At 44.7% G+C, this 12,523-nt stretch overlaps 1 protein-coding gene across 1 annotated transcript in view; it reads right to left on the reverse strand.

The window, feature by feature from the left end:
• Positions 1-515: 515 nt before the first annotated feature.
• Positions 516-12,523, reverse strand: part of TFAP2D (transcription factor AP-2 delta) — a 64,205-nt gene continuing 52,197 nt past the window's right edge. Inside the window, exon 8 of the mRNA XM_032804086.2 lies at positions 516-775. Coding sequence (XP_032659977.1) covers positions 556-775 — 220 coding nt within the window. The 3' untranslated portion in view covers positions 516-555. The remainder of the gene's footprint in view (positions 776-12,523) is intronic.

Here is a 12,523-nt window from a genome sequence, read left to right on the forward strand (position 1 = left end):
AAGACATAAAGGTTCTTCTCTTTCCCCTTTCCAAGTTTCCATACTGTTTTCTGATGGTCAGCTAACTGGGCCAGCTTGGTAGGGTGAAGGAGGCACTCTTTCCATTTTATCCATCGCATGGGCAAAGTTTTAATGCCAGATCTGCGTATCCCATGACTCTGGTGCTTGCCCCATTCCTAACTATGTGGTTGGATAAGAAAGTGCTTCAAGTTAGCCCTGGACAAATCACGCGTGCCACCTCGTCTGAGTCCAGAAGTGCTTATAAAAAACAATGTTAGTGTATCATTGGGAACGATCAAACACCACGTGCACAAAAAAAAAATAGTTTAGAGCAACATAAAAAAAAGTGACAATTTCGTCACACAATTACTGTACACTGCTTTTCTCAAGGTTGTTTTTTTTTATCTTTTTCTTTTTTTCCCTTTTTTTTTTTATTTTTTTTTTTTTTTTATTTTTTTGGTCCACTGGAGATAAATCACCCGCAATGATATATATATTTAAAAAGAAAAAATATCAGCAGCAAGACTTTCTGGAAATAGATTCTGTTTGATGTAGCTAGTCTGTCTTTTCTGTTTTGCCCTCTTTCACAGCAGCTTCTGAAGTTTTCCTTAGGGGAGCTTTCTCCGAGTTGGCGTGTCCTTGGCCAGATTCTGCGGCTCCTCCGGTTTTGTGCGATGTGTGTTTTTCCAAGTAGTTCAGCATTTCGCTGAGAACAGTTTGGAAAGTGCTGAGGGCAGCACATATTGCAGGAGTTCCAAAGCCATGAGTGATCAAACTGTACATGGGAGAGAAACAAGGAGACAGAAAGAAAAGAAACATTGACAAGTTTATTGTGCACTGATTGTCTTGTAGTGAAATTCAAGACTTTCCCCCTCAAATATTTATTGCCTTTGGAGGAAAGAAATAAAAGAAAACCAGACTAGATGCAACTTCAAAGGGGTGTTTTTGCAATAGGAGGATAAGGTTTGAAACACCTAGAGCCAGCTTCTCAGGGGATGTAGCACCATTGACTTCAATGGGGCTATGCCGCTTCACACTAGCTGAGAATCTGTCCCCTTTGCTCACTGGAATTGCTGGGTTAACATCTTTCTGTGGTAGATTAAATAAATTCTGTATCGTTTGCTGAGACTTCCAGATGAGACCATTAAAAACCAAGGGCCTGATTGCTATGCACAGACATTATAGACCCTAAGGTAGTTTTAGTCAAGATAAAGGTTTGTCCTAGTGTTATTGCAAGGCTGACAGACCCCAGTAAACGGGATCAAACCTGGGACATCTGAAGCTTATTGTATGAGCCTCTACTGCATGAGCTAAAAGCCACATGCCTCTTAGCTAAGGCTGTAGTAGACTCATTAATTGCTAGATGGTCTAGATGCTACTAGAGAGGGACAGCACACCCCACCCCACCAAGCAGGCATGGGCTACATCATAACAGTCTTTTCCCTCCTGATGCTCCTGCTCTGCACCCCAAAAGTGGCTACATTTTAGTGGTGCTGCACAGATATAGTTGATAAAGTGCTTTGAGATTAAAGATGGAGCACTCTTCTATTGTTTATTTTATAGCTTTTGTTATATAACAATAGGCAAAATCCTGCTGCTGGGGAAATACTGAAGAGACAGTGTATGTGATAGCAGCTGTTTTTGACAATAAAGAGGATTGAACCAGTGACCTTGCAAGCAAAAGGCATAAGTGCTTATAGCTTGAGCTAAAGACCCACACTTTGTAAGTATGGCTTGTGACAGACCCAAACCAGTGGGGTGCAGAAGTCTGGTAGAGGGCAAATATACTAGTCACTGGATGAGTAGTTTTCTGTTCCCTGAGTGACCAGAGCAGGAGCTGCACTAGAGTAACCAAGAACTTGCTAGAACCAATTAAGGCAGACAGGCTGATTAGATCACCTGCAGCCAATCAAGGCAGGCTAATCAGGGCACATGGATTTAAAAAGGAGCTCACTCCAGTCAGGTGGGGAGGAGAGGAAGTGAGTGTGAGGAGCTGGGAGCAAGAGTCACAAGGAGCTGAGAGTGAGAGGGTGTGCTGCTGGAGGACTAAGGAGTACAAGTGTTATCAGACACCAGGAGGAAAAAAGTCCTGTGGTGAGGATAAAGAAGGTGTTTGGAGGAGGCCAAGGGGAAGTAGCCCAGGGAGTTGTAAGCTGGTCATGCAGCTGTCTACAGGAGGCACTATAATGACAGCTGCAATCCAAGGCCCCATGGGTGGACCTGGAGTAGACGGCGGGCCAAGGGTTCCCCCAAACCTCCAACTCCTGATCAGCCACAGGAGGAGTTGACCCGACTGTGGGGAGATCACTGAGGTGAGCAAATCTAGCCAATAAGCGCAGACCCACCAAGGTAGAAGGGGAACTTTGTCACAGGCTGTAACAGACTCCACATCCTCTGTGGAGCGGCACAGGGAGTTAGGGTGACAGACAGCAAGTGTGAAAAGCAAGTGTGAAAAATCAAGATGGGGGTGGGGGTTAATAGGAGCCTATATAAGAAAAAGACCCCAAAATCAGGACTGTCCCTATAAAATTGGGACATCTGGTCACCCTAACAGGGGTGGCAACACATGCACACTGAACAATGAATTAGACTTGCAGGAAGTGAATGTCCCCTGCTGCTCAGTGGTGACTCCTCTGGCTGACTAAGGAACTGCACTGACAAGCACCAAAGAGTCACTAAACCCTGCAGCTAAAAAGCAGCTGGCTTTCATGGGGGATTCCCTGTGATGTGGAGATTGGCAAGAGTGGTTTAATGCACTAAAACACCTGCAGTTCTGTCAGGGAAGCACCTCCTGTATTCTACAGAGCAAGGACGAGTCTCCTCAGCATTTTGGCTCCCCAGTCTGACCAGACATTTTAGAAATAAGTGAGAGCTTATTGACAAGAAGTTGGCGGAGGCGAGTGGGAAGTAGGGTTGCAGGTGTTCAGTTTTCGACCAGAAAAAGCAGTCGAAAAGGGACCCTGGCGGCTCCTGTCAGCACTGCTGAGTGGACCATTAAAAGTCCAGTCGGCAGCACAGGCAGGCTCCCTACCCAGTTCCTGGGAAGCTGCTGGCATCTGCCTCTGGCTACTAGGTGGAGAGATGATCCCCAGCACCAGCTCAGCTGCTCCCGTTAGCTAGGAAATGTGGCTAATGGGACCTGAGGGTTTGGTGCCTGAAGGCGTGGGCAACATGCAGAGTCATTTGGTTGCGCCTCTGCATAGGAGCTGGAGAGATGCTGCAGCTTCCTGGGATTCTCCTGAGGTAAACGCCACTTGGAGTCCACATCCTGCACCCCCTTCTGCACCCCAACCCCCTGGCCCAGCCCCAGCCCAGATTCCCCTCCCACACCCTGAACCCCTCATTTCTGGCACCACCCCAGAGCCCGCATCCCCTAGCCCAGAGCCTGCATCCTCTAGTCCAAAGCCCATACCTCCTCACACACCCCAACTCCCTGTCCCAGCATGGATCCCCTCCCACATCCCAAATCCCTCATCTCCGGCCCCACCCCAGAGCCTATAATCGCAATTGGAGCTCAAATCCCACCCCCGAATCCCAATCCCGTGACCCATTCTGAATCCCCCTCCCACATTCTGAACCTCTCATTTATGGCCCCACCCCAGAGCCCTCACCCCAGAGCCCATACTCCCTCCCACACCCCAATCCCTTGCCCCAGCCCAGTGCAAGTGGGCAAGGGTAGGGGAGAGTAAGCAACAGAGGGAGAGGGATGTAATGAGTTGGGGCATGGCCTCAGGAAAAGGGCAGGGTATGGGGCGGGGCAAGAGTGTTCAGTTTTCTGCGAATAGAAAGTTGGCAACCCTAGTGGGGAGCAGCAGAAAAGTTCCAAATGTGCGTCAGACAGGCTTGATTTTCTGCCTCTCCTAGAAGCAGGAAGTACCAGAAATCTTAGGGAAGGTCATAGTCTTTTGAGATATCTGACTGAGATGTGGAGAGTTCAGCTGGTCAGACACCTTGGAGAAGTCCCTAGACATTGGAATCTGAATCTCCTACTCTTCTGAGGCTTCCCATAAATAACAACAATAACAGAGTAATAACTAGCTCCTATGTAGCATTTTTCAGCCAGACATCCCAAAGCACTTTTCAAAGATGTTAAGCATCATTATCCCCATGTTACAGATGGGAAAAACTTAACAATGACTACTTAACAATTATTGAATAATAAGGAAAATCTAAATGTATTCAGACTATAGAGTCTTTTCCCCTCAGGACAGGGACAGTCCTTTTTTTATGTTTTGAAAGTGCCTGGCACACTGGAGAAACGATTAATATTTACACCAATATTGCCATCTTATGTAATATTTGCTGTTTTTCTTAAAGTCCAAACTTCTGGAGTCACGTGATTACAGAGGATCTCAATTTACATTCCGATAGTGTAAGTTTCAAGCCCTCATGACTGTGGAGAAAAGCTCTAAAATACAAACCCTAAAGATTGCAATACTAGAAGACAAATAAAAGGAATCCAAATGTCAGGAATTGGGGGTTAATCTCATTAGTTTTAAGCCACACTCCTGATCTTAGGGCCTGGTTTATGATTTTGGAATGGCCAGGGTTGTGTACATTGGAATACAAAAGGAATATTTGTTAGCTTATATCCAAGTGAAAGCTGTGAAGCTCCTTTGATAGTTGCCAGTATGCACTGTCATTTTGTTTGTTTTCCATGATTACAGAAAAGCCAAAGGCCAATGAATATGTAAGAATATGCATTTGTGCAAAGGATTGTGTGGAAGTGATTTATGCAAGCCCCACCTCCCTCCGTTAAACATTCTGGTCATCAAGTCAGGGCATAGAAACAATACCATGTGACTAAACTGGCCTGTCACATCATAAGAACATAAGAACGGCCGTACTGGGTCAGACCAAAGGTCCATGTAGCCCAGTATCTGTCTACCAACAGTGGCCAATGCCAGGTGCCCCAGAGGGAGTGAACCTAACAGGCAATGATCAAGTACCTCTCTCCTGCCATCCATCTCCATCCTCTATGAACAGAGGCTAGGGACACCATTTTTTTACCCTTCCTGGCTAATTAGCCTCATGAAGAGCAAAGAGGGAATACTATATCGAACCTTCCAGGGAACAGTTCACCAGCAGCACATCAGTGTATATAGGTGGCAGCTCTCAAATAATGACAGAACGGTAAAAAAACACCACTGTCTGCAATCCATGTAATAGTTTGAAAAAACGAGCTGTATACATCGCATCGAACCAGTCAGAATCATAACTAGAGCTGACTGAAAATGGTTTTTTTCTGTGGAAATCATGTTTTCAGTGAAAAATCAACCCCCCAATATTTTTGATTCTGAAATGCCACCTCAGTGCCTCACAGGAGTTGTAGATCAGGTGTCTCAACGTCCCATTCTTCTCTATAGGTTAGTGCCTCACAGGAACACATCTCCCATCATGCACCCCAGTCACACAACTGCCATAACACACGGCCTCCCTTCTTCCAAAAAGAAATAGTTTTGAGAACAATTTTTGACCAGCCTCACTGTGTATAATTATTTTCCCCATTTCATTGATAAGGTAAGCAAGGCTGAGTGAAGATGTCCTTGATTTTTACACAGCCCATTCACCTGGGCCCCCCATTTTTTTTAACCCTTTGAAAATGCTGGGAAACAGGATAATTTCCCTTTACCAGGAACAGCAAGTTTATTCTGGTCAGAGGAGAAAGGATGGCCTTATGTTTAAAGCACAGGTCTAGGAGACTGAAGGCTTGGGGAAAAGTATTCAACTACAGTTCCATAGCATCCACATTTAGGTACTGAAATAAAAGTGGCCTGATTCTCAGAGGTGCTGGACTCCTTCTGAAATCAAAACAATCTGAGGGTGCTTAACATCTCTGAATCAAGTCATTTTTAATAAGGTAGCTAAATATGGATTGAGGAGCCTAAAATCAAGCAGTTCAGTTTGGAAATCTTGGTCTGAGGTATTCCCAAGTGTCCTGCTCTCCTCCTTGTGTGACCTCAAAGTAAGTCACTTCACCATTCCAAAATGGGGGTAATAATATAGCACAGAAATATTGCAAGGCTAAATTAACCGGGTTTTGTACCATGCATTGAGATCTTCACATGGAAGAAGTTATTTAGGGTCAATGTGTTATAACCATTATGCTTTAGTACACCCAGCATATATTCCTGCCTACAGTCATGCCTAGTGTTATGATGCAATTATGGCTGCTTATGTTTTAAAGATGTCCTTACTTAAAATTAAAACATCCCAGTGTGCCTGAAGGCTTGGACTCTAGTTTGGCAGCTACCTCGAGCACTTCTGCACACCCCAGGCGGGTGGCATGCGATTATATTGCAAAAGAAACATGCTCACTCTCCATGGGTGGTGCCATCTGCACCAATTTTAATACCCTAATTAAAAAAGCAAAAACAGAAACACGGACCCACTGCCCAAGCTTCTGGGAACACGAACATCGCAAAAAAACGTAAGTGACTATCCAAATTTCACAACATGCTGCAGATGACTGGCAGCAACCACACACAGCTCCCAGATGAGACCCCAGCAATGGAAGAGAGAACTAAAACAGAGCCTGATTTCCTTAATTTTCCTTTCCAAGTGGCACCTTACTCCACAAGTACGCCCATTGACTTCAAGAGTCCTTTTGTATTTCATTTGCAGGATCTAAGGGCTTGATTCAGATACCTTTTCTCAGGGTAAGTGGCATAAGGAAGCCCTCAGAAACTTGTGTGGAGTCTGAGTAAAGGTATCACTTACTACAGAGAGAGACAACTCTATAAAACCATACAGTTAGCCTGAAGGCTCAAAGACACTACCCCTAGTCAACTCCCTTCATAGCCAAACACATGTTAGGAAAATGCCATCATAAAAGGATGGGCATTCCTATACGATGGAGAGCAAAGATGAGTTCTGATGAAACAGAAAAGGTGGTTCTACAAGCTAGAGACCTCCACCAAAAACATCCTGCTCCACAGAGCTCAAATCTTGTGGCTGATTTCACCTATAACTAGAGTCAATATGGAAAGAGACTGTCTCCAAGGCAGCCAAGACCCAGACCATAAAATGTTTTGTCACAAGACTGACAACACTCAGAATTTCACTAGAGAGCAAATATAAAGCTAGTGGCCACTATACCCCATAGTACAGCATGCACTGCTTAGCACATGAGCTGTTACATTCTGCACTAGCTGAAGTTCCTGGGTGTTCATCAAGGATAGTCTGAAGAAGCACACATGATATGGTAGCAGGCCAGGCTAGAGATTTTAAGGGGCTGGATATCCAGGTGGCGGTCTGGATCTGAAAAAAAAAAAAGTCACAACCTTCTGGCTGCAGGTGAAAAGCATTGTCCTTGACACCCGTTGCTGCCTGAGAATCCAGGTACAAATGGAGGCCCCAAAGAACTCATAGGTTGAAGACCGCTGTGGAAGAGGTTGGGCTCAAACAAACCAAATGCCTTCCAGGTTCTCTTTCCACCTATGCATCAACATCATCTCCGTCTTGTATGGCAGACAAAAGAGAGATGATAAACTGAATGAGCTTTAGGCATTTCACCACCATCTGCACCCCTCTCTTGGGCAGAGGAAGTGTGTTGTCAGGATCTGATGACAGAGCTCACGCTGAGTGCCATCAGCATATTGACAGCAGTGCAGTATCGCCAACCCCAAGCATTCAGAAATCATGAGTCAGGTCCCCAGAATCATGAGATTTACTTAAAAATGGTCAGATTTAAACAAAAATAATTTTTAGGTTCTTTTGATTTGCCTTCTGGGTTTTGAACCTTAGGGGTTACATTGCTCAGCTTTTCTCCGCAAACACAAGGAATGGAAACTTACTCTCTTAAATCAACGAGAGACTCACCTGACTCCTGGAATTGGGGCTTTAAGGAAAGCATCAAATATCACAAGCCTCACAGTAAAATCATAAGAGCTGGCAACACTGGCAATACAGCCCCCACCCAAACCTTTCACTGCCAATGGCCAATGAGAGGGTCACAGAATGATAGCTGCACAAAGCTGCATGGAAGAGACCTTGGGCAAGCAGATGAGAAAAAATCCTAGCCAAAGGAACTCTATTGTCCGTTGCTGCCTGGGCCAGTAGTACAGTCTACCCTTTGTGATCTATGGTGTCAAAGACAGTTAATACGAAAAAAAGAAAGGATCAGTATGGATAGCCTTTGTGTGTCACCAGATCACTGACCAAGGAAACCAATATAATTTCACTAGCATAACCAGGCCTAAAGACAGCCTGAAAGAGGCCAAGGAGATTGGAAAGCTCTAGATGGCGCCAGAGCTATGTGACCACAAACTTCTTCGTGCACCCGACTTCTTCCAATTCATGCATCTGCACTGAAGGCAGCTTTCAATAAGCAAGAGGAATGGAATCAAGACAGCAGCTGCTGCACATTCTGGTGCTGAAGTGACAAAAGGAAAGTGGCATAAATGCAGTAGGTGGGTGTGTAATGATAACATCAGTAGGGCTCTTGAGTTTGGGTGTAATACTGGAGTTGAATTTCAAAACCTATTGTAATGATTTTTTTTTTTTTTTTTAAACTTTGAAAAAGAAGGAAGTTACAGTCGCCCTGCTCCTGATTTCTGCATCTCTGGTTTCTAGCATGCCACTTTCCTCGTCATCATGTCAATATCATGCCAAACAGTCACAGGAAACTGACAACCTCAATCACAGAGACTATCAAGCGATAAAAATGCCTGCTGAAAAAATGACACTTGAAAGTTGCTTTGTATCATCAGCGTGTTAGGCAGAAAACAATTTCATTCACCATTATGCTGATTACTTTTACTGTATGTTTTCAACCTGTTATTTTATTTCTCCATTTACTTAAGATTGCCAGAGGTTTTCTTCTTGCTTCTTTTGCCAGTTCCCCCCACTGGCACAAGTGTCACTTGCAAGAAAATAATATTTTTTCATGCCACCATGCCAATTTTCACAACACTTGGCTCCAGAAGCTGGAACTTTAAGTAAAATGCCAATTATTGTGAGCCCACTGATAAAATTGTGAAGCTGGCAATGCTGAGATGTCATTTTCACAGTACCATTTTTCATAGGAATAATACAAGGTAAGAGTGGAATTTTAAAAGTACCTAAGTAATTTAGGAGCACGAGTAGTTGATGGGATCTCTGCTCCTACATCACTTAGGCCTTGTCTACAAACAAAAGTTGTCTCTCCTTAACAATATCAGTTTAATTAAAGTGGTACAATACTCTTAGGCTACGTCTACACTTGCAGAAGTAGAGCACTGGGAGTTAAACCAGCCCTCGGAGACAACAGCAGGGAAAGCACTGCTGTGTGTTCACACTATAATTCGTGTGCCTGTGGAACATGTCCTCATTAGCAGCTCTTGCAACGCCACAGAGAGCAGTGCATTGTGGTAGCTATCCCAGTGTGCAAGTGGCTGCAGCGTGCTTTGGAAAGGGTTTGCAGTGCCTAATGGGGCAGGCACAGCGTCACATGATGCAGGTTTCCCAATCCATTGTTCCATGGGCATCCTACAAGATTACCAGCTGCTTTTCAAATGAAGGTGTGGAGAGTGTGACAGGGAGTGTGTTGTGTGTATATGGGGGGAGAGACAGTGTGTTCAGGGGCAGAGTGTGTCAGCATGTTGTCTTGTAAGTTCAGACAGTGGCAGGGGGAAAGGGGAAACCCAGCATCAGCCCCCACCCCCTGCCTCTCTCTCTCTCTCTCTCTCATACACACACACACACACACACACACACAAGCAAACAAACAAACACCTGCCTCTGCAGCAGGAGCATTCCACAGTAATGGTTTGCTTTGTGTCCCAGAGCAGATAAGCATCCATGCTGTCAGAAATGGAGCTTTGAATGGGGATATCCACTTGCCTGCAGCTGAGTTGAAAACAATCACCAAGAGTGGCCACTTGACTTCAGGGGATTATGGGACATTTCCAGAGGCCAATCACAACAATGTAATGCAACACGTCGTCCACATTGACACCCCAGCACTCCAGCCGGGGCACAGCAAACTCTATGCTTCTCATGGAGGTGGATTACCAGGAGCACTCCAGCCACAAAGTCCAGGGGCTCTAAATGCCTTGCAAGTGTGGACACCTCAGGAGTTAGGGTGTCCGGGGCTGATTTAATGCACTTTAACTTGCAAATGTAGACAAGGCCATAGCGTGGATTCAATTATACTGGTATAAAGATGCTTATACTGTACAGATGAAAAGGAACAAGCTCTATCAGTATTAACGCAATGTCACTATGAACACAGCTTCACTGGCAAGCGGCAGAGCTTTAACATGGCTTGTGTAGTCACGGTGCAGCGCTGGGAGAGAGCACTCCCAGAGCTCTAAAAAACCCCACCCCCAAGAGTGGCATAGCTACTAGTGCTGGGAGCGCGGCTCCCAGTGCCGGTGCACTGTCTACACTGGCAGGTTACAGCGCTGAAACTTGCAGCATACGGGGGGGGGGAGGTGTTTTTCCACTCCCCTGAGCGAGAAAGTTGCAGCGTTGTAAAGTGCCAGTGTAGACAAGCCCTATATCAGTGAAACAGTCCCACCCCTAACAGACATAGGTCATGTTTACACTATGGGCACAGGTACAGTGCAATAGCTATCCCACTGTAATGCTGTAGCTTAGACACATGCTAGAGCGACAGAAGGAGGTTTTCTGTCACTACTAATTCCACCTCCCTGAGCAACAGTAGCTAGCTCAATGGAAGCATTCTTCCATCAGTATAGCTGTGTCTACACCAGGGTTTTAGGTTGGCATAGCTCCCATGCTCAGGCATGTGGATATTTCACACCTCTACCCTAATTACTAATGTAGACCTCCATTTTAAGTGTAGAGCAGGCCATAGTTATTCTGGTACAAAAACTGTATGTAGTCCAAGCCTCAAGTGCTTTTGAAAATCTCACTGCTGTGACCTTAGTCTGTGAAGAATTATTTGTATCTAAATAAAGAAAACAGACCTTTGTTTTGATTAAATACTATGTGGGGACTGAGAGATAATGAAGAAGTGATGTTGGGAGAAGTTCATCACCCAAGGATGGTTGCTGGTGAAATGTCACCATATTCAATGGCTTTGTAATGTAATTGCAGTTTTAAAACAGTTACTCTGAAAAGAATGATGCGGCCCTGGCATCTCATGTCCCCCCTGCTCTTTCTCCCCAGACAATTAGAGTTGTAACGATTGTATAACCAATCCCAACACCAGGCATAACAGGCCTGGTTATGGGAGCCATCATGAGCGTAAAACTCCAATCAAGTTCAGAGAAAAGGTTTGTAAAGGTCACATATTGTTGGAGTCTGGCTGAAGCCTTACAAGATGACAGATGTTCCAGTGGTTCGGGTGCTAATCTATGACCTGGGTGCAAATTCCTGCTCAACCAAAGACATCCTGTGTGACCTTGAGGAAGTCACTTCGGCCCATATCCTGAAAAGTGAATGGGAATTAGGAACCCCAATACATTTGAGGATCTGGGCCTTAGTCTTCCTGTGCTTTGGCTCCTCATCTACAAAATGGCACTTTTCTACCTCACAGGAGCATTGAGATGGGTAAATATATTAACTGATTGAGAGGAGCTCAGATACTACAATGGTAGGTAACATATAAGTACCTTATATGCAACATGTCATGATACATCTATGTGGTTGTGGTGCCACAGTATCATATATATACTGTCATGTACCATTACGATGAGTAAGATTTTGTCACAGTAAAATTATGCATAATCCACCACACAGTCACGGTAAAAAATAAATATTTTCACGTGATAGTTGTGGCAACCATGCGAACCATGCTGCCCTGCACTAAGGGTTAGTTTGCTTTGATCTAGTCCTCTTTGAAATGGAACTGGACCAAAGCAAACTAATGAATTGTTCACGTGGCGCGAACTGCAGCACATTAACCGTTTGTTTGGGCGCTTTGCTCTAGTCTTTCTTTATTATAACTTATTAACCAACTGTTAATACATGGCATCTGGTCTGCATAAAGGGAAGAAATCATGGGTCTGTGATGGTGGCGACCACTCTGATGGAACTGAATCTGTAACCATTGGTTTCACTTGGCCTTTGGAGACAGAGGGATTAAGGTATAGGCTGATAAATGGTAGTTGGGGGTGGGGATTTCTAGCGCTGATTATGAGCTGTGCATGGCATAAGGAATGGTTTGAGTGAAACTTGTATTTGGTTTTGTAATTTTAGATAATTGGCAAGGAGCCCAGAGCCTGTATATGGGAGCTTTTTACAGTGCCGACTCCAAAGATAGGTTTCAGAGTGGTAGCCGTGTTGGTCTGTATCAGCAAAAAGAAAAAGGAGTACTTGTGGCACCTTAGAGTATTCCAAAATCCAAAGATAGTAGCTAACTAATGTAATGGGGAAATGTTCATATCCTTGATGTACTGAAAAGTGAATTAGAGTTGAAATCTTGGCTCCACTGAAGTCAACAGAAGTTTCACCATTGACTTCAATGGGGCAGGATTTCACCATACATTTTAAAAAATTCTTTCAGTTTCAATAAGTTAAAGGGCCCATCCTACATTCCTTGCACCCCCATCCCCCACTCACCCCCATATACCAT

Source organism: Chelonoidis abingdonii, chromosome 3 (genome assembly GCF_003597395.2).
Source record: "Chelonoidis abingdonii isolate Lonesome George chromosome 3, CheloAbing_2.0, whole genome shotgun sequence".
Lineage (NCBI taxonomy): Eukaryota > Metazoa > Chordata > Testudines > Testudinidae > Chelonoidis > Chelonoidis abingdonii.